The sequence below is a fragment of the Leucoraja erinacea genome, chromosome 15, assembly GCF_028641065.1.
Source record: "Leucoraja erinacea ecotype New England chromosome 15, Leri_hhj_1, whole genome shotgun sequence".
NCBI classification, from domain to species: domain Eukaryota; kingdom Metazoa; phylum Chordata; class Chondrichthyes; order Rajiformes; family Rajidae; genus Leucoraja; species Leucoraja erinaceus.
In genome coordinates this window covers 20,198,209-20,221,706 of record NC_073391.1, presented here as the reverse complement: position 1 = coordinate 20,221,706, position 23,498 = coordinate 20,198,209, and the positions used below count along the sequence as shown (strand labels likewise).

At 40.2% G+C, this 23,498-nt stretch overlaps 1 protein-coding gene across 2 annotated transcripts in view; it reads right to left on the bottom strand.

Moving 5' to 3' along the window:
• tial1 (TIA1 cytotoxic granule-associated RNA binding protein-like 1) overlaps window positions 1-22,780 on the bottom strand; it is a 31,633-nt gene extending 8,853 nt beyond the window's left edge. The window contains exons 1-6 of one of the 2 annotated variants that reach the window (XM_055646837.1): window positions 22,627-22,780; window positions 20,767-20,863; window positions 16,719-16,868; window positions 13,587-13,641; window positions 8,679-8,766; window positions 1,321-1,396 (exon numbers count right to left, since the gene is read on the bottom strand). In XM_055646837.1, the coding sequence (XP_055502812.1) occupies window positions 1,321-1,396; window positions 8,679-8,766; window positions 13,587-13,641; window positions 16,719-16,868; window positions 20,767-20,863; window positions 22,627-22,655 (495 nt within the window). In that variant the 5' untranslated portion in view covers window positions 22,656-22,780. Of the gene's footprint in view, window positions 1-1,320; window positions 1,397-1,846; window positions 1,926-8,678; window positions 8,767-13,586; window positions 13,642-16,718; window positions 16,869-20,766; window positions 20,864-22,626 lie in introns of those variants that run through there. The other variant, XM_055646838.1, reaches the window with a different exon arrangement.
• Between the last annotated feature and the right edge of the window lie 718 nt (window positions 22,781-23,498).

Genomic DNA, 23,498 nt, shown 5'->3' with positions numbered 1-23,498 from the left:
GAAGAGCACGTTTGAAGGACAGATGGGAGAGTAGGTTACTTAAATTGGGAGAATTCAATATGAATGCTGTCAGGCTATAGACTAATGGGTGGAATACAAGTTACTAGTCCTCTAGTTTGCTATTAGCCTCACCCTGACAGTGGAGAAGGCAGGATAGACAGCTCAGCATGGGAATGGAAAAGGATTGAAAATGGGTTGCAAAATAGAGCTCTAGATGGCCATTACAAACAAAGTGCCGGTATCAGCAAAGTGGTCACCAGGTTTACACTTGGTCTCACCAGTCCATAGATAGCACTTCATGGAATAGCAAAGTTGGAGAAGGTATGAGGGGATATTTGCCTCACTAGCCAAAGGCTGTTTAGGCTCCTGGATGGTGGTGGGGGAGGCTGTTTAGGCTCCTGGGTGGTGGTGAGGTGTAGGGACTGGTTTTACACCACCTATAAATAAAAATCACCATAAATTAAAATATTACAAGCCAATGTATGAAGTAGGGATTGATTGTGATTAATTATTCCATACTGCCAAATTTATGCTTTAGAGGATGGACATATTCAATAGCTTGATTTCATAATTATCTGTTTTGGATATGGGACGAGAACCTCGAAGCTTCTGCTTTTTTCGAGTTTGAATGCTGTGAAACAATGTATTTGATACTTTACAACGAGTCAGGCCTACAAAATGATTGATTCACAGACTAAATCCTATTACTGCAACGTAGTAAGGAAACATTCATTCGTAATACAAAGAAACATCAGAAAAGATAGCAAAGTAGAGGTTTATGAAGGGAAGGTGTAGAAACAAATAGGTTTACGGTGAAGGGGAAATGTTTTTAACAGGAATCTAAGGGGTAACCTTTTCACACAAAGGGTGGTGGGTGTACAGAACAAGCTGCCACAGGAGGTAGATGAGGCTGGGACGATCACAACGTTATAACAGAACAGTTAGCCAGGTACATGGATAGGACAGGTTTGGAGGGATATGGACCAAACGCAGGCTGGTGGGCCTAGTGTAGCGGGACATGTTAGCCAGTGTGCGCAAGTTGGGCCAATTTACATACTGTATAATTCTATGACTGACTAAATAGCTTAATTCTAGACAATGCACCACCTAAAACTAGACAATTCCTGCTTGAAAGAAAGGTTGGGACAGAATGGGTTTAATCCAGATATGTGATGAAATGGGAGGAAATCATTGAATGCATAACATAATTGCCTATAATTTTTGGTCTATTTCCAGTGAAGACTGCATGCTTAAAACTTGAGCGAACCTGTATCAAAATGTGGTTTAATTACATTCAATTTATTTCTTGCAAGAACTTACCAGTTTACTGTAGAATGACACAAATCCATAGCCTTTGGATTTACCCGTTGCCAGATCTTTTACAACGCGAGCATCCCTGTGAAAATAGATACAAGTTAATCAGTAAAATAGGTAAAACACCCTTGAACAAAATAAAAAGGAACCACACACTGTATTGTCAGCACGTCTTTTTTGAAACAAAAAGGGATTATTATAATCCCACCATAACATAATTAATTGTTCTATCCTTTTGTTATAACTTAACTTTCCATGTAGCAATAAATAGCAAACATGCAAACTCTGGTATCCTGAGCTTGGTTTCACCTATTATATTGAACTGGAAACCATGAACTCAATAGTTTTTAAAAACACAGACCTTCACTGCCACTAAACTGAGAAAGTCTTCAGTACAAATACAAGTTTCCAATTTTCCTTAACCATGCATTTCTATATAGACCCTTTAAAATGCGTGTTCTACCTAGCCACACAGATAATTGAAATATAAAAATTCAGAAAAGAGAAAAAAAATAGGAATTAAAAGGCATACATCGCCTGTTAACTGAATTCTTTATTTTTCGTGGTATGGTCAATTCTCTACCCTCTTTTTGGACTGTGGGCAGCTGTAAATTTTGAAAAATTGAGACTTTCAGAAATTTAGAAAATGAATATGAAACTAAAACAATACTAAGCACACCAGTACGAACAACATTTACATAGGATTCGTAAGCACGTCAATAGGATTGGGAATACGAAATTCGCACTATATAGAGCACATTAAAATGTTAACAATCAAGTCTAATAAATTTATAAAAAAGAGAATAAATAGAAATGAGAAAAAAAAACTACAACTGAGTTAATGAACTTCCAGTGTGCACAGTTCCTTGCAGTTAGCCATGGGGATCCTGTCCATTCTTAACAGCAATTCTGTAAAATAACCAGAATGCTATTACTTTTAATTATGACTTGGAACTACAAAAAATCTGCACATTACTCCAGTATTTTCTGTAGCCGGTGTACAAGCAGTCTTACAATTGTTCTTCTGTTGAAATTTAAACGAACTTATTTACTAGTATTTAGATAAATGAGGTAGATGAGAAGTACAAAAGCAATACATGCTGGACCAAAGCCATTGCAATGCAAATAGCCAACAGTGACGTAAAGGGTACTCAATAAGAGTGCAGGCATAAGTGCAAACAAGCAGAGTATTTCAAGAAAAGTATTAATCGATGGCTTTAAATATATTTTACAATGTAACAGGTACTGAGCCTCATTTTAATAATTAAGGAGCCAGGAAACAGCAAGCATAAAAGGATGATGCAATGGCCCTGGCATGCACTTGGAAATATTTCTGAAGTCTGCCAGCAGCATCTATTGGTAGGAAACCGATACTACATGTTAACATATTGCCCAATTACAAATGCCTGCTGCTTTAGCTATTGGTGCATGATGGGGAAAAATGGCATTCACATCATAAAACAGTGAGTTTTTTTAATAGCTATTTGTTGTGATGAAGATACAATTTGTTGCCAAATCAGCACAAATTGCTGGAAAAACCTACGTCCAATTGGCATCAAAGGTGAGATCTCGCCGTCAACCTCCCCATGCATATAAAGCAAGTTGTTGGACTTGTTTCCTAGAAATTAGGACTATGTTAAAGGGGCAACTAGTGCTACTCAACTACAGAGGAATAGAAAGGGATCAAAACCAATGGCCCATCTTATTAGTTACTTCATTCTACAATATTTTTCCTCAACTACCTTCCTATCAAATCTAATTCTTAAATTTTTAAGAAGGAACTGCAGATACTGGAAAAATCAAGACATAAAATGCTGGAGAAACTAAGTGGGTGAGGCAGCATCTATGGAGAAAAGGGGTCTGAAGGGGTCCTTTTCTCCATAGATGCTGCCTCACCCGCTGAGTTTCTCCAGCATTTTTTGTCTACTTTTAATTCTTAAATGTACCCTTTTTCTTCATTACCTATTCCCCAATTTCCCGTTCTGATCTCCACTTGCCTGCTTTCACCAAGTTCCCATGTGCTCCAATACCAATTTACACCGCATAAAAACTGTGGAGCTGAAAGGCACAGAGAAACTAATCTAATTCTGCACTTAAGAAATGACTTGCAACAGCTAATTCTGGGTCACTTTCATTATCCCAGAATATAATTTAAATTACAGCATTTGCTTTAAAATGCATACAAATGTGAAAGATGACCCAATTAACCTGTTCACTGCCAAATGTTTATTCTTCACTATTGACCATAACCCAAGTATACTCAGGGATGGTACTGAACAGGTGAAAGGAAAGATTGGAAGTTTAATTTGGTAGTGCAAGGCAGAATTCATATCAAAATGTTTTGAAAATTTAAATATTGAACCATATCATGAAAACCTCACTTCAGGGCTCTAGACTTTGCAGGACAGCATTTTGGCTGCAAAACCGGATTTTATGACAAGTATGGAAACCATCAGCAAGGTATGGAAACCATGACCAGCAGTCAGAACGGATGAACAATCCCGAGAAATTCTAAACTTACCAACATTGGTCCGTGAATAATGATTTCTATTGAACTGGACTAGCTGAATTTTGTCCCTAACCAAATCTTCATTCATTATCAATTGAATCCAGGATGTATCCAGGAGACAATGCATTTAACGCAAGTAAATTGTTTTGACAAAATTCTATCATTTTAAATTGTAAACATTTTACAAAAATGTCCCAACAACTGAACGCAAAGAATGTTATAGGAAATAGAAAATAAAATAACGCAAACTGTTCATAGTGAACAAAAGTTAGTTAATAGGTACGTGTTTAAAAAAATTAACATAGCCGCCATCTTAGGCCTGAATATCTAGCCCTTTCAATTTGCTGCACCATGTACCAGTATCATTTTGTGATATCGAGGTGCAAATTGTGGCTATTAGGACAAACCCTAACTGAACACCATAGTCAGAGACAGCTCAATTTCCGCCCATTCAATGAAAATGTATCCAAAACTATGTTCATCAACAACTAACCACTGAATTAACTACTATAAGTGCCAATGTTACTTCCATTACAAAACAGGAACCACAAAAAAGCGTGGAATTTACAATTATTTTGCTTTCCAATATTCCAACACCAATTGCTGTTACTGTAAAATTACATTCAGATCCCAGTACTGTGCCTTAAACCAAACATATTCTGTACACCAGCAGCTCACCAGAGTAAGATAAATAGCTTGCACTTAACTTCCTTATGCAAGCACAAATGTTGATTTTAATATAACGATAAACCAAAATTTTGCAATCTTTAATTATAACGCGAGAACCTACAAAATGTCATCAGAAATGCTACACAGTATGTCAAATAAATATGTACAAATTTACTTACGACAATTAACACACTTAATTAAATTCAACAAAATTCAGCTAACAATACACAGAAACAAAACAAGCACTCTGCACATTAGGACAGTCTTTATACTAATTAACTTATCCAAAAAAATGTACAGCGCAACTTAACTGCATATCCTGAAATTATGCAGCAAACACCATTTCAAACCCTTGGCCATTACATACACATGCACACACTCACTTCAGAAATGATGTTATATGTAGGGTCTTGTATATGCAGTGCCCTCTATAATGTTAGGGTCAAAGAGCCATCATTTATTTATTTGGCTCAGTACTCCACAATTTGAGATTTGTAATAGGAAAAAAAATATCACGTGGTTAAACTGCACATTGTCAGATTTTATTAAAGGCTATTTTTATATATTTTGGTTTCACCATGTAGAAATTACAACTGTGTTTATACGTAGTTCCATTTCAGGACACATGGTTTGGGACACATGGTTTCACAGGTGTTTTAATTACTCAGGTGTTTAATTGCTCCCTAATGCAGGTATAAGAGAGCTCTCGGCACCTCGTCTTTACTCCAGCCTTTCCATCAACTTTGGAGACTTTTACTGTTGTTTATCAACATGAGGACCAAAGTTGTGCCAATGAAAGTCTAAGCCATTATGAGACTGAGAAATAAGAATAAAACTGTTAGAGACATCAGCCAAACCTTAGCCATACCAAAATCAACTGTTTGGGACACCATTAAGATTAAAGAGAGCACTGGTAATACTACTAATCACAAAGGGACTGGCAGGCCAAGGAAGACCTCCACAGCTGATGACAGAATTCTCTCTATAATAAAGAAAAAAACCCAAACACCTGTCCGACAGATCAGAAGCACTCTTCAGGTGTCAGGTGCGGATTTGTCAATGACCACTGTCTGCAGAAGACATCATGAACAGAAAACAGAGGCTACACTGCATGATGCAAACCACTGGTTAGCCACAAAAATAGGATGGCCAGGTTACAGTTGGCCAAGTACTTAAAAGAACAACCGCAGTTCTGGAAAATGGACAGATGAAACGAAGATTAACATATAGATTAACAAGGCATTGGTGAGGCCAATTCTGGAGTATGGTGTACAGTTTTGGTCGCCTAATTATAGGAAGGATGTCAACAAAATAGAGAGAGTACAGAGGAGATTTACTAGAATGTTGCCTGGGTTTCAGCAACTAAGTTACAGAGAAAGGTTGAACAAGTTAGGGCTTTATTCTTTGGAGCGCAGAAGGTTAAGGGGGGACTTGATAGAGGTTTTTAAAATGATGAGAGGGATAGACAGAGTTGACGTGGAAAAGCTTTTCCCACTGAGAGTAGGGAAGATTCAAACAAGGGGACATGACATGAGAATTAAGGGACTGGTTTAGGGGTAACACGAGGGGGAACTTCTTTACTCAGAGAGTGGTAGCTGTGTGGAATGAGCTTCCAGTGAAGGTGGTGGAGGCAGGTTCGTTTTTATCATTTAAAAATAAATTGGATAGTTATATGGATGGGAAGGGAATGGAGGGTTATGGTCTGAGCGCAGGTATAAGGGACATGGGGAGATTATGTGTTCGGCACGGACTAGAAGGGTCGAGATGGCCTGTTTCCGTGCTGTAATTGTTATATGGTTATATATCAGAATGATGGCAAGAGCAAAGTATGGAGGAGAGAAGGAACTACCCAAGATCCAAAGCATACCACCTCACCTGTGAAACTCAGTGGTGGGGTTGTTATGGCCTGGGCATGGATGGCTGCTGAAGGTAATTATCTTCATTGATAATACAACTGCTGATGGTAGCAGCATAATTAATTAAGTGTATAGACACCCTATCTGCTCAAGTTCAAACAAATACCTCAAAACTCATTGGCCAGCAGTTCATTCTCAGCAAGACAATGATTCCAAACATACTGCTAAAGCAACTGAGGAGCTTTTCAAAACTCCTAAAATGTGGTCAATTCTTGTGTGGCCAAGTCAATCACTTGATCTGAACCCAATTGAGCATGCCTTTTATATGCTGAAGAGAAAACTGAAGGGAACTAGCCCCCAAAACAAGCCTAAGCTAAAGATGGCTGCAATACAGGCCTGGCAGAGCATCACCAGATAAGACACCCAGCAATTGGTGATGTCCTTGAATCGCAGACTTCAAGCAGTCATTGCACGCAAAGGATATGCAACAAAATACTAAACATGACTACTTTCATCTACATGACACTGCGTGTCCCAAACATTATGTCCCAAACATTATGGTGCCCTGACATGGTGGCGGGGGGGGGGGGGGGGGGGGGGGGGGGGGGGGGGGGGGGGGGGGGGGGGGGGGGGGGGGGGGGGGGGGGGGGGGGGGGGGGGGGGGGGGGGGGGGGGGGGGGGGGGGGGGGGTTATACTATGTATAAACACTGCTGTTATTTTGCAATTTTGAAACTAAGATGCATAAAAATGGCCTTTATTAAAATCTGACAATGTGTACTTTAACCACATGTGATTTTTTTTTAATTACAAATCTCAAATTGTGGAGTACAGAGGCAAATAAATAAATGATGGTCTTTGTCCCAAACATAATGGAGAGCACTGTATATTGAGACCCTGGTTTTGGCTTCATTAATTCATCATGTAGTTATAACATTTTTAATTAGGAGTTCAGCTTGCACATACATATCTAAAACGGCAGCTGGGTGCAAAAATTTATATATTTCTAAGATGACCTGTAAACTAGTCAATCCTGAATGAGGCAACCCCATTATTTCTGAATTGGAAACCACTTTTTATGACAGTGCAAGAGGTACACAATACAGGTCATATGACATCAGATCCAAAGGTCAAAAGCAAATCTAACAGCTCCATCTAGGATTCTTATTCATAAAATGACAAATACAATTCTGGAAACAGAAGGGTCTCAACCCGAAACGTCACCCATTCCTTCTCTCCAGAGATGCTGTCTGTTCCGCTGTTACTCCTGCTTTTTGTGTCTATCTTTGGAAACCATTATTCATAAATGACTAAATAGCTTCAAACTAATGGTCAAATAAAATGTAAAATTCAGTGATATGTTAATGCCTTCCTCGCTCGGCAACTATATTTGATGTTATGTTATTCAGGATGACAGGGCCCCGAATGGGAGCTGCAGGAAAGTTAGGGAAGAAGGTGGGAGAGCCACAGGGAGAGGGAGGAAACCATGGTGAGCGGGTGAAGGGAGGGAGGCCACAAGGAGAGGGAAGGAAGGAAGTGAAATGGAGGGAGGAGGCCCGCAAGGCGGGATTTAAACAACCTCTCAATAAACCGCCATCACTCTCAGCCTGGTTACCGGTTTTTAACTCTCCTTCATGCTTTTGCTATATTCATTCTAAACTATTCCAAGCTCTGTAGGCTGGACTTCTTATGTCCTTCAAGAATTTGATTCCAATAGATGGTTCAGACTCGGTCCATGTCCTGTTGACTCAATACGCCCATTCTCACTGGTCTATCTACAGGCCTGTAGTTTCAGCAAGTTTGCATATGCAGCATGTGATACCTGTAATCAATGCACCACAGATTTTTTTTCACCTCATCAATGCCACCTGTGCCTTCAACAGTCTTGACACTGAGAGGGAAGCACGGGGAGCAAGAGAGCGAGATCTTATATTATATAATTACCCAATAAGATTTTAATGGCCAAATGTTGCAATTAATTTAATTCACCAACAATTCAAAATGGACACCCAGATGACAGCCATCACAAAAATAAAATTAACACCTGATTGTATTACAGGATTGTGAATTTATTGTCTCGTACATGACAGATCTTGTGCCTGTAAATCAGTTTAATTTTCTACTTTTCAATAATATGCATAAGCAATTAACAGGAAAACAACATTAATTTCATTCAGCACAAGGAATAATATCCTCTTCAACTGTCTAGTGACAGAACGTAAGTTCAAGCATCCAACTTAGGTGTAAATTGGAATACTTATTAAAAAAACTTTGATGAGTGAAGGTGCAAAAAATACAATGTAAATTTTGAAGGAACTGGTAAAATACTTACGATATTCGACCAAAAGGGGCAAATGCAGATTTTAGATCCTCTGTGCTTATTTCTGGACTTAAGTCACCCACAAACACATGAAAATGATCTGAGAAGGTAATTTTAAACAAAAAAATAATCTTTTGTTAAATGTGACAATTTGTGATCGTCCATCATGCATCTATTCAAATAAATCAGAATCTTTCTCCTTGGTATTTATTAGCTGTCCCATAGAAGTTTGACCTTGTTAATAATGCAATTGTTGGAGCAAGTTGCCTCCTTAATAAAGCAATTATTCAATAAACCAAGAATTAGGACAAATATTACAACAAATCACCTTTAAAATAACATAGTAAATGAGGTGTACCCAAGGCTTGTTGAAACATTTCCAGACATTGTAAGCTGAAAGGCCTGTTCCTGTGCTTTTCTACAGTGCCCACCATAATGTTTTGGACAAAGACCCATCATTTATTTATTTCCCTCTGTACTCCACAATTTGAGATTTGTAATAGAAAAAATTGCATATGGTGCACATTGTCAGATTTTATTAAAGAGTATTTTTATACATTTTGGTTTCACCATGTAGAAATGACAGCAATGTTTATACATAGTGTCGTCGTCGTCGTCCCCGTCCCCCCCATTTCAGGTCACCATAATGTTTGACACACAGCAATGTCAAGTAAATGAGTCATGTTTAGTATTTTGTTGCATATCCTTCGCATACAATGACTGCTTGAAGTCTACGATTCATGAACATCACCAGTTGCTGGTTGTCTCTTCAGCATATAAAAAGCATGCTCAATTGGGTTCAAATCGGGTGATTGAATTGGCCACTCAAGAATTGACCATTTTTTAGCTTTGAAAAACTCCTTTGTTGCTTTAGCAGTATGTTTGGGTTCATTGTCATGCTGCAGAATAAATCACCGCCAATGAGTTTTGAGGCATTTGTTTGAACTCGAGCAGATAGGATGTGCATATACACTTCAGAATTCATTATACTACTACCATCAGCAGTTGTATCATCAATGAAGATTAGTGAGCCAGTACCTTCTGCGGACAGTGGTCATTGACAAATCCACACCCGACTCCTGAAGGGCGTTTCTGATCTGTCGGACAGGTGTTTGGTGATTTTTCTTGATTATAGAGAATTCTTCTGACATCAGCTGTGGAGGTCTTCCTTGGCCTGCCAGTCTCATTGCGATTAATAAGCTCACCAGTGCTCTCTTCTTCTTAATGATGTTCCAAACAATTGATTTCCGTAAGATGTCTCTAACAGTTTTATTCTTGTTACTCAGTCTCATAATGGCTTATTTGACTTCCATTGACACAACTTTGGTCCTCATGTTGATAAACAGCAATAAAAGTTTAAGGTGATGGAAAGACTGGAGGAAAGACTAGGTGCTGAGAGCTCTCTTATACCTGCATTAAGGAGGCATTTAAACACACCTGAGCAATTACAAACACCTGTGAAACCATGTGTCCCAAACATTGTGGTGCCCTGAAATAGGGTGACTATGTATAAACATAGCTGTAATTTCTACATGGTGAAACCAAATAATATAAAAATACTCTTTAATAAAATCTGACAATGTGCACTTTAACCACATGTGATTTTTTTTCTATTACAAATCTCAAATTGTGGAATGCAGAGGCAAATAAATAAACGATGGGTCTTTGTCCCAGACATTATGGAGGGCACTCTATGTTCTAAATTCACCAAAGTACATTTATTTTTTTGCAGATGGATTTAGAACTAAAATGTTTACATAATACAATTTGAATTAAACATATGTGTAAGCTTTCAGGAAACTGAACTCAGAAGAACATTCAAATAAATACATTTTGGGTTACAGACATGTAGGCATCAAAATATCATGCAACTTTAAAGTTAACAACAGCTTCTTTAGGGATGTGAAGAGGAAAAAAATAGTTAAGGCCAAAGTTGGACCCTTGAAGATTGAAAAAAGGGTGAATTTATTATGAGGAACAAGGAAATGGCAGACGAGTTGAACAGGTACTTTGAATCCGTCTTCATTAAGGAGGACCCTAACTGTCTTCCTGATGTACTAGTGGCCAGGGGATCTGGGGTGACGAAGAAACTGAAGGAAATCCGCATTAGGCAGGAAATGGTGTTGGGTAGACTGATGGGACTGAAGGCTGATAAATCCCCAGAGCCTGATGGTCTGCATCCCAGGGTAATTAAGGAAGTGGCGCTAGAAATCGTGGACGCATTGGTGATCAGTTTCCAATCTTCTATAGATTCAGAATCAGTTCCTGTGGATTGGAGGGTAGCTAATGTTATCCCACTTTTTAAGAAAGGTGAGAGAGAAAACAGGGAATTATAGACCAGTTAATCTGACATTGGTGGTGTGAAGATGCTGGAGTTAATCATAAAAGATGAAATACCGGCACATTTGGATAGTTGGAACAAGATTGGTCCGAGTCAGCATGGATTTACGACGTAGAAATCTTGCTTGACTAATCTTCTGGAATTTTTTAAGGATGTAACTAGGAAAATAGACAAAGGAAAGCCAGTGGATGTAGTGTACCTGGACTTTCAGAAAGCATTTGATAAGGTCCCACATAGGAGATTAGTGGGCAAAATTTAGGGCACATGGTATGGTATTGGGGGGGGGGGGGGGGGGGGGGGGGGGGGGGTAGGGGGGGGGGGGGGGGGGGGGGGGGGGGGGGGGGGGGGGGGGGGGGGGGGGGGGGGGGGGGGGGGGGGGGGGTGGGGGGGGGGGGGGGGGGGGGGGGGGGGGGGGGGGGGGGGGGGGGGGGGGGGGGGGGGGGGGGGGGGGGCTGGGGGGGGGGGGGGGGGGGTGGGGGGGGTGGGGGGGGGGGGGGGGGGGGGGGGGGGGGGGTTGGGGGGGGGGGGGGGAGAGTGCTGACATGGATAGAAAATAGGTTGGCAGACAGGAAACAAAGAATAGGGATTAACAGGTCCCTTTCAGAATGGCAGGCAGTGGCCAGTGGGGTACCGCACGGCTCGGTGCTGGGACCGCAGCTATTTGCAATATACATCATTCAAGTAACATTAACAGATGACACAAAACCGGGTGGCAGTGTGAACTGTGAGGAGGATGCTATGAGAATGCAGGACGACTTGGACAGGTTGGGTGAGTGGGCAGATGCAGTTTAATGTGGATAAATGTGAGGTTATCCACTTTGGTAGCAAAAACAGGAAGGCAGATTATTATCTAAATGGTGTCAAGTTGGGAAAAGGGGAAGTACAACGGGATCTGAGAGTCCTTGTTCATTGGTCAGTGAAGGTAAGCATGCTGGTACAGCAGGCAGTGAAGAAAGCAAATGGCTATCGAGGGAGTGCAGAGCAAAGTGTCCTTCTGCAGTTCACAAGGTTAATTCCCGGGATGGCATTCTTGCTATCGAGGGAGTGCAGTGTAAGTTCACAAGGTTAATTCCCGGGATGGCTGAGAGAATGGAGCAGCTGGGCTTGTATACTCTGGAATTTAGACGGTGAGGGGATCTGAGAGGGGATCTTATTGAAGCATATAAGATTATAAAGGGTTTGGACATGCTATAGGCAGGAAACATGTTCCCGATGTTGGGGGGAGTCCAGAACCAGGGGCCACAGTTTAAGAATAACGGTTAAGCCATTCAGAACAGAGATGATGAAACACTTTTTCAGATGGTTGCGAGTCTGTGGAATTCTCTGCCTCAGAGGGCAGTTCTCTGGATACTTTCAAGAGAGAGCTAGATAGGGCTCTTAAAGATAGCAGAGTCATGGGATATGGGGAGAAGGCAGGAACGGGGCACTGATTGGGGATGATCAGCCATGATCACATTGAATGGCAGTGCAGACTCGAAGGGCCGAATGGCCTACTCCTGCACCCATTGAATGTAAACATTTTAATCGCCACTGCCTTCACCTCCCAATCCACAGAACAGAAAAGATGGGAGTAATGGGAGTACAACATTTAATTTGGCCCAAAAAGTCAACTCAAATTGTGATAGCAAATTAACCAAGGAAAACAACCGTACAAAATACTTGGCCTTTAATGCATTTTCCCAATTCTAGCCTTGTAGAGGCAATAAAAAGTGTCACTCATTACCTTAATGTTACGCAATTCTACAGGGACAATAATAACTTTTAATAATGTACTAGAGTGGACCAAATCAATAGATTCCCTGGTCAATTCTTCCCTTCCCTCCCGCAACCACCCCCTCCCCGGGCACTTTCCCTTGCAACCGCAAGAGATGCTACACTTGTGGCTTTAACCCCCCCCCCTTCCCTCGACTCCATTCAAGGACCCAAGCAGTCGTTCCAGGTGCAACCGAGGTTCACCTGCATCTCCTCCAACCTAATCTATTGCATTCGTTGCTCTAGATGTCAGCTGATCTAAATCGGTGAGACCAAGCGTAGGCTTGGCGATCGTTTCGCCAAACACCTGATCGCATTAACCAACCTAATCTCCCGATGGCTCAGCACTTCAACTCCCCCTCCCATTCCGAATCCGACCTTTCTGTCCTGGGCCTCCTCCATGGCCAGAGTGAGCACCACCGGAAATTGGAGGAGCAGCACCTCATATTCCGCTTGGGCAGTTTGCACCCTAGCGGCATAAACATTGACGTCCAATTTCCGGTAGCACTTGCTGTCTTCCCCCTTCTCAGCTCTCCCTCAACCCTCAGGCTCATCCGTTTCCTTTCTCCTCCCCCCCCCCACCCTACATCAGCCGGAAGAAGGGTTTTGGCCCGAAACATTGTCTATTTCCTTCGCTCCATAGATGCCGCTGCACCCGCTGAGTTTCTCCAGCATTTTTGTCTCCCTTCAATACAATTACTCAAGTGGACAAATGGTTGAACGCCTTCTTTCAAATGCAGAACTCTTACAGTCCAAGAGTGGCAAGCTACCGACTGATAAAAGATTAACTATACACATGAGTTTACAAAAAAAACTTAAGAACTTACTAGTTGTGTCTTTTTTCTGGCTACTTGGTGTTGTTGCCCAATTTACTTTGACTTCCTAAAGTAATGTAAAAATTGGAAATGATTAAAATCAACAATTTACACATTAAACAAAAATACAAGTATTTGCAAACTTTGAACAATGCGTCTTTTAATTTTTCCTTGTAAAAGATGGAATATTCTTGGTTTCTTGGTCCTCCAAAATATTCCAAATGGAATTTAAACTGGAGGTGGTGAAGGGAGGGCTTAAGCCAGAAAGGGTTTATGGGAAGAAAGAGCTAGTTTAAATTTAGTTGCATCTGGTTGGGTAACTATAGTTGGGTGGAGATTATTCCATGCTTTAATTGTGCGGGGGAAGAACGAATTGCTGTATACATCTGTCTTTGTAACTGGGATCACAAATTGGATCGAATGCCCTCGTCTGCTCCTAATTGGTTTGGGTTTGGTGTAGGTCTTGTAGTCTATGTCAAGCTGACCATTTAACATTTTGTAAAAACAGATCAAACGGTGAGCTTCACGTCTGTCTTGGAGATGGTTCCACCCCAGAGAAGTCAGAAGTTTGGTGACACTCGCTTCTCTCTCATAGGTGTTAGTAACAAATTTATATTATATTATAATTTAATTATTATATTTATTTATTATTATATTTTTATTATAAAAACATCTTATGTTAGTACATGGAGTTTACTCACGGGGCTCTATTAATATAGTAAAATCATGAGAGTTTTGCCACGATTATATTGCAACAACAAGATTGCTATGTAGGTCAATTCAAATTCAGCGGGATGTGCTACTTTGTACTTTCTGTAATGTCACAAGTAAATGAATTGATAATAATTTCAGATATTTAGCAATTATTGGCACTGGAAATGTCACTCTGTTCCATGAAGCGTTTTAATTGATATGTTAAAGGTTTACTACAGTGCAAATTCACTTGCGTAAAAAAATCATCTAACTGCAAGTATTTAGATTTTAATTCTCTCAAATGCTGAAATACAATGAACAAGGTTTCAATTATATTGTAGCTTCTACCTGAATTTTATATGCCCAGATTTTTATTTCATCTCCACAACATGTTTAAAATATTAACTGAATATTTTCTTTCTTTCTAGTTGCTGCCCACTGCTGCCCTTCAGGACAACTGATTGCTTTTACACTTGATGATATCTCTGCTGCGGAGCTTCAGTAAGCCACATCAGTATCGGGGAAATCGGTGCCTCAGAGATCTTTGTAGATGGCTCTAAAGTTCCTGATGAACATTGATGCTTCACTACCAACTACAAAATCCAGACCTTCAGCTACAAAAACAGCATATTTTTAGATTTATAGAATGTACTATTATGGAACAAATCAGTGCAAAAAAAAAAACCAACCCAAACTATGGATCATTTAGACTGTCCTTATATTCCTTTATGCACTTCATATAGACATATACCTAGCCTCCCCTTAAATGTTCTAATGCAATTTAGTTCCAAGTTGAAAAAAATTCTAATATCCACTTCATCCTACCCATTCTTCCCTCACCTTCTCAAAATTAAAACCAAGCTGTTTCCTCCCTTTAATACCTCTAAACAAGGGCCTCTAAACAAGGGAAATGTCAACTGTTTCTCTTTCCATTTGTTGCCTGCCCCGTTGAGTATTTCTAATATGTTTCTATTTTAAATTTAAGAATTAAGATTTATGGATTTTTTCGTTAATTTAAAAAATGTCAAATTAGATTATTAGATATCAACAGGGAACTACTGACATCAGTGGTGGTAATGTTGTTTGAGAGGACTCTTAGGGACTGGATCTATCAGCAATAGGATGGGCACGGATTGATTTGGGATGATCAGCATGGCTTTATGCATGGGAAACTGCATCTCGTAAATCTGGTATCAATCCACTTGGGAGGGGAGAGGCTCAGTGCAGGACATTGGAGTTGTCTATATGGACTTCGAAAAGCCTTTGACAAGACCTTGCATAATAGGCTTATCAGGAATGTTATATTATATGCTATCAAAGGTAAGCTAGGGAAATGCAAAATTGGCTTGCAGCAAGGAGTGAGAGGGTAGTTGTGGAAGGTTATTAAAGGCCCCAGGTGTGATTGCTGGACCCGCTGTTTGTTAAATATATTAACAATTTGGAGGACAATGTAGTTAATGAATTTGCAAATGACACCGAAATAGGTGATATAGCGGACAGCGAGGGAAATTATCTAAGTTTACAACAAGATCTAGATAGTTGGGAAGACAGGCCAAGGAATGGCAAATGGATCTTAACAGTCCCTTTATACAGTAAATTGTAGAACCTTCGAGAATGTTACAGAATAGAGAGATCTGAGTATAGGTGTATGGTTCCTAAAATTGGCAACAAAGGTGGATAGTATGGTGAAGGTGACTTTTGTTGTATTGAGTACAAAAGTTGGGACAGCATAATACAGTCACTAATGAGTCCACACTTGGAGTATGTAGAGTTCTAGTCACCCTGTATTAGGAAAGATATCAGTAAGTTGGAAGTAACACAGACGAGATTGACCCGAAGTTGCAGGCTTACGTTATTGGGGAGGTTTGGGAAGGCTGGGCTCATTTTTGGAGTGTAGTAGGTCGAGGGGTAATCTCATTAAACTGTACGGGATCATGAGAGCCATAGATGACATGAATGCTCTGTCATTGTCCCAATGGCTGGGGATTCCGAAATAGAGGGCATAGGCTTAAGGTGAGAGAGGAGAGATTTAAGTGGGATTTCAGGAGAAAATATTTACTCAGTGGGTAGTCCAAGCAGCCAGGGCAAAACAGTCACAACTTTTAGAAGAAAGTTGGACAGCTATATGGAAAGAAGGGTTCAGAGGGCTATGGGCCAAATGCAGGCAAAACATACTAGCCCCATGTGCCAGCATGGACATGGTGGGCCAAAAGGCTGTTTCTGTGCTGTACAGCTCTATAACTCTCTATGTTAATAGAACTTTTCTGAAAGTGAAATGCCAAATACATCATATATTTTGCGTTGAATTAGAAGTTAAGAACTCAGCCAAAGAAAGTCAGTCTTCTTAACCAACTAACCAAGGAAACCTATGTCTGGTAGAACATCATCAAGCTTTGAAAACTTTCACAGTGCATGGCTTTCTTCACTCACCCGTTATGTATGATAGCTTACCTTACCCATTATTTTACGGCCATTCATTGCAGCCAATGCAGCTGCTGCATCTCTATGCTCAAAGAATTCCACAAAGCAATATGGATCATTGCTTGAATGCTGCAAAACAGAAAATCCAACAGAAGAGTTCACCCTTCTGCTTGCGGTTTGCTGAGAAGAAAAATTCATGAAAACTTAGTACAAAATAAAACAAATGAAATACTTACAGATCTACATTAAAGCCTTTAACTTTTATAGCCAATCTGTCTATAAACAAAAACAAGTTACAATGAAATTACTAAACAACTTAAAAAAATATAACACTGGGCTTCCCCTAGCTTAAAGTATATGATTTTTCTCAATTAAGCCCCCCAAAATCTCTAAATTTAATTTTGATAGCTAAACTCTAAAGCCTCTGCTATGTGCAACAAAATAAATAATGAGGATTTAACTTTTACAGATATCTTGCTACAATTACTGAGGCACTGAACTCTTCTGCCTAAATCAGGAATAGCACATCATCAATGATGGGGTTTTTTTTTTCCATTATGGGAAAAAGAAATTTAAAGAAAAGGAAAAAATGTATTGAATTCTTAAGCAATTTAATCTTCACATTGAATTTTCTCATCATTTATTAGTACATTGGGTTTAATTTAAAGGAGTTGAAAGTGCCATTCTTGAGGTTGTGGTCATATGACTAACGAATTCAAGAAATTAAGAATTCAATAAATGTTTTTAAGCCAGATAGTCCTTGCTAATAAAAGTTAAAATTCATGACAGTAATGACTTCTGCCAAAGTGACCAATGATGATGAACCCCAAACTGATTTTAGTGTGTCTATTTATGTTTCAAAATAAAATATGAAATTAAACACTTTCTGTGTGCTATTTTTGAAAATTCTGTTACATTGACATAAGTGATGTAATTTTCAGAGGTTTAAATGATTGGATACATTATCCGTGATAATGTTGAGTGCATCAACAAGATTCATGGAATTCATGGAATAAATATCGGAAATTAGCTGGGCTCCAAGTTAAAAGACATGCATAAACTTGATTTTCAAATAATAAATCCTGCAACAGTCAATGCCAAATTTACAACAGAGTGAAGGCAAAAGTCATGCATCAACATTTGACAAATTGGCCATATAAAATCATGTTTTTTTTCCCACATATGGTAATCGCTACTCATTTTTCAAAATGGATGCTTATGAGGCACTTCAATATTTAAATTAAAAATACCCTGATATATTTGAGGTCCACAACATTAAATTTGCAAATTCAAAATTGACTGCACCAATGGCCAATAGAAACACCACTAAAATTGTGTCAATATCAGCATATCATCAAAAAAGACATCTTGGTTTACATGATCCATAACATTACCTATTTAGTGCTTAAATTAATCAGTTAATCGATGCCTTGGGCTATCAGAGAATTATATTTTTGGGGGGAAAAAGTAGCAAAACTTATGTAAACCGTAATCATAGGAAATAAGAGAAGGTGGCAAGCTGCATCAGCAATTATCGCAGCAGCAAGGGAAGTTGATCTATATATATATATATATATATATTAACTTGACCAGGAGGGAGGGCACTCCAATGTTCCACTGAATCGAAAATATCAACTTGCATAGAATTTACAAAATAGCCTCAAACACTTTATGCTAGGTAGATGAGAGTTGAAAGAATTTTTCAATAATCGCTAATTTTCCCCAATACTCATTTTACATGTTTTGCTTTTTTATTGCCCCTTACAAACGAGTGTCTCTGGAATTATTACAATACGCTAGCATATAATGTAACATTGCTTAAGTATCTACCCGCTGTGCAGGAAACAAAGATAGTGACCTATGATAGTTTCGCAAATCCTGCGAACTAAAAGCTCTGGGGTATCACCAGAATAGATTTGAGAAATTACTTACTTTGGCAAATCACTTACATTTCCGACTTCATTCAGGCCAATTTTATTAAATTGGTTCAGATAGCGCGCGTCTTCATTAACCTTGCAACATTAATCTGCTTTTTTAACAACACTTAAAATTATATGCTGACAAAGGGTATTTAGGATCTAAATCCGTATGGTAATAATCCTTTAACTCTTCTTTATCACTATAGGCAGTGCACTTCTCCATCTTTACTATGCTCCACTAGCAATTCTACACCAGTGAAGCAATTATAGAACAGTGAAAACAAAACACGTGTGTGTCCCAGTTATGTCAGAGGAAGCCAGATAATCCTACTGCTTCTTCAACTTCAAATGCTGCCTTTGAAATACAAAAATGCCTGGTTTAAATGTAGTCTATGACAAAACGTAAAGCAGTTTCTAACTTTTCTCTTATTGAAAAATTTAAAATTGATGAATTTTCATTGTCACTTCCTGACCAAAGGATACACTTCCCTATCAAGATGAATTAAACATTGAAAAACTGCTGTTCAAAGTTAGTGCATGGATGGAAGCAATCCTAAAACCTCATCTCCTTTTATATATAATTCCCTGGGTTTTTCAAGAAAGCAAATTACAAAAGAATATCCAGCGCCACTCCGGTTATATCCAGTGATAATTATTTCCCTGGGTTCTTGAATATTTTTTCCTAAATCGTTAACTGGTGTAATCCTTCACAAATAACAACTGATTCTGCTCAACAAGTATATTGTAACATACACAATTTTTAATACCGCAACGCATAAATGAATAGCAAATAAATAATGCAGTGCAATTCTAAATCCTTTAACCAACATTGATTTAATGGCAAAACGGTAAAAAATCTTTAAAAATTGTAGTCTAAGACTGTTGTTTGTATGCTCATTGTGCAATCAACAAATGGAGTATTTAACTCAGGCTGGTACTCATGTGATATTAAGTTCCACACGGACTACAATAATAATGGCAATACTCTGGTCAGGGTGACAATGTCCTCATAGGAACACACAAGATCCAATGTACTAATAGAATTGCAGGAGAGCTCCCCATGGTACCTTGGGCATCTGTCCCATAATAAACATCTGAAATAACTGATTTGATTATCAGTTATTAGAGTACTTAATAAGATCATATTCTATAAATTAATATTTTAATTTCCTTGTTGGAAGTGGATCGCTATAATGGGTTAATGTACTCAAATTAATATTTGCAAACAAAAGTATCTAACTTTTGCATGTAAATTAAAAAGAGACGGTAACTTGCCTCTGTCTCAAGGGCATTGCAATTAATGCTCTTAAACAGACAAATGAACTTGGCTAAGTGTAGAAGGCAGAGTGAAACTTAATACGTATTACAAAGTGCAATGGCGATAACTAGAGCAAAGTAAAACCAATTCAGCATGCTGCTGAAACTGTCCTACTTCATTGACCAGCTACATTAACAAGAAAAAGCAGATAAATATTTAGCTTGAGGACCACAAGGAAAATATGCTCAGGGCTCGTAACCAGCCTTCCAACAAAAACTAAATAAAACAGAAATGCTCAGTAGGTTAGGCAGCATCTGTGGAGAGAGAAGCAGAGTTAACATTCAGGACAATGACATTTCATGAAAAGTTCCGATGAAAGATCACTGACCTTAAGTAATGACTACTTCTTTGCAGATGCTGCCTGACTCTCCTGAAATAGGGAAAATGCTGGAACTATTCTTATTTCCAACATCTACGTAATATTTTATTTTAGATCAGAGCACAAATCTATATCTTGTGTGTCCCAGAAGAGCAACATCACTTGTAAATATTACCGTATTAACTCTCCCCACCCCCAACTTTCTCAACCAATGATGACACTTGTAATGTTACTACAATTATGCTAAAAAGTTAAAATAATTCAATTTTGGCTGCAAGCTTCCCTTATTTATTTACTTTTGGCTCCCAAGAAATACACTGCTCTTGATTCTATATTATAAACCATGAAATGTTTAAATTGTGGCCAATTATCTAATCTTCCATTAAGTTGGATTTGACAGTGATGTGTTTTTGACTTCTACATGGATGTTTTTCAGGATCAAAAATAAATCATTGCTGCAAAACAAATCAAAACAGGATATTATGGTTCGTGAGTGGATGTGTAACAATGCTGTGTTCTTACCTCTGTAATCATTTTGCAACTTTTGCATGGACCAATCTGACTAAAAAGTTGAAGTATAAGGGCTTCTGTCACATCTCTAGAGAGGTTACCCACATAGCTGGAAAACAATTATATCTTAATGTTACCACAGCATGCAACTATCATGATCACATTTTTATGCAGTTTTAGAAGTTAATTAATCCGCAAGAATCATTCTAATATATTGTAAAGTTCCCAAACAAAACGTACAATTCTATTGGTATACTTTCCTTCTGATGAGTGAATCATTCCCACACCATGTCATTGAATTTGCTGCATCTCCCATTCAAAGCTGGGAGCCTTAATGAAGTGCCATACAAAAAACTCTAAACAAAATGTAGAAATTTAGTGACATTATAGAGCTTACTATGGAGGGGGGGAAGAAGACGTTGAAATATCTTGGTGGGGGAATATGCATCCTGATGAAATGTGAAACAAAAGTAGTATCACAAAGTTACAAAGGGTACACCAGATAGACAAGGACTTTTAATCCTGCAGTATGGGAGGTTGGTGATTTTCCTTATAGAGGAATATAAAGTAGCGAGGGGGCATAAAGTGGTTGGTGAGTCCTTCTCCCCCCACCCCCAACCCAACATAATGCGAGTCTTGACTAGAGCACATGGATACAAGGTGAAAGGGGAAAGCTTTAATAGGGACTTTGGTTTAGATACAGCATGAAAAAAAGCCTCCCAAGATAGATAACTGGCTAGAAACGGTTTATATGCCAAAAGCAAACAGATTGGCCAAGCTCAAATAGATATGTTGGTCAGCAGGAACAAGTTTCCAAACTACATAACTCCATAAATTATATGTTATGTTTCACCAAATGTATTTCACAATTAACGTGATAGAACATAAGTCAGCAGTATAAAACATGAGCAAAATCAACGTAACCTTCCCAAAATACTACGAAAACACTCATATTTTCAGAGAAATCAAAGATTCATTATTAGCAGCAGAACCACATTTTTATCGCAATTTTCTTTTTCCTGGAGGATCTAGAGCTATACCCAATTATATTAGGGCAGTAAATAATTTGACTAAACTAATCTAAAGGAAATGGAAACAAATTATTTTACACGGGGAAAGGAAAAATAAATAAATAAATATTTGTGCTCTGGGGCCACTTGGTGAACAACATCTAGAGCGATACCCAATTATATTAGGTAAATAAATAATTTTACTAAGCTAATCTAAAGGAAATAGAAACAAATTATTTTACACGGGGAGGGGGAAATAAATAAATAAATATTTGTGCTCTGGGGCCACTAGCTTATTCGGCGTACCTTGGCATATAATTTAAAAAAAAGGTTAAATGGGAACGTGGCAGTGTGGAACCATTCAGCGGTTAAATGGCCAACTTTAGCGAGGGTGACGACGTGGATGCACCAACTTGTGACTGGTGTAAATTGTCACCGTTTGCTCTATTGTTCGCCTTTCGCACAGAGGCCGCAAAGTTTTCCCTCCTCCTCCTCCTCCCTCCCCCCGGCCTCCGGGGAGCCGCCGCTGTGATCCGGCGCCTTCCGCTCCCGCTCCGTCGGTCGGTCGGCCATAGCCGCCGGCTCCCCGCACCAAACTAATCGCCAACCACCGTGTGTGAGGCGGTGGGAACCCGGCTCCCCGGACTTTCCCTTCTAGGCGCTGGGCGGCCTCCTCCTCCCCGGGGGTCGGAGCGAGCGAGTGAGTGGTGAAACGCGACGCCTCGCCATCTTCGGTCGGCCCGCCCGCCGTATCTACGCAGCCTCCTTCAAATTTTATTCTCCGTCCCGATCAAACCCTCCCTCCACTCCGCGCCCGGGCGAAGGAGGTGAGTGCGGACGCCGGCTTTCCGTGTTAACTTACAGGGTCCGCGGGTACGAGTCGTCGTCCATGTCCCAGAGCCGGCGATCGCCGTTTCCCTCCGCGCCGAGCGAGCTCAAAATGGCGGCGGGCGAGCAGTGAGTCAGCCCAGGCGCCGCGCATGCGCGCACTCCGCCCCCGCCTCCTCCTCCCTCCGCTACTTGTCCGCCTGGCCAATGAGCCCAGTGGACCACAGCTCTCATCCGCTTGCAGCCTGGTCCCCTCACTTCACCCAACCTAACACCAGCCCACTACCCCCACCTGGCCAATGAGCCCAGTGGACTACAGCTCTCATCTGCCTGCAGCCTGGTCCCCTCACTTCACCCAACACCAGCCCACTACCCACACCTGGCCAATGAGCCCAGTGGACCATAGCTCTCAACTGCTTGCAGCCTGGTCCCCTCACTTCACCCAACCAAGAGTCAAGAGTCAATCTAACACCAGCCCACTACCCCAACCTCACAATGAGCCCAGTGGACTACAGCTCTCAACTGCCTGCAGCCTGGTCCCCTCACTTCACCCAACCTACCACCAGCCCACTACCCCAACCTGGCCAATGAGCCCAGTGGACCACAGCTCTCATCTGCCTGCAGCCTGGTCCCCTCACTTCACCCAACCTAACACCAGCCCACTACCCCCACCTGGCAAATGAGTCCAGTGGACCACAGCTCTCAACTGCCTGCAGCCTGGTCCCCTCACTTCACCCAACACCAGCCCACTACCCCCACCTGGCTCATGAGCCCAGTGGATCCCAGCACCAGAGCTCTCATCTGCAGCATAGTCCCCTCACTTCACCCAACCCAACACCAGCCCACTACCCCCGCCTGGCCAACAAGCCCAGACGACCAGACGAAAGCTTTCATCTGCAGCCTGGT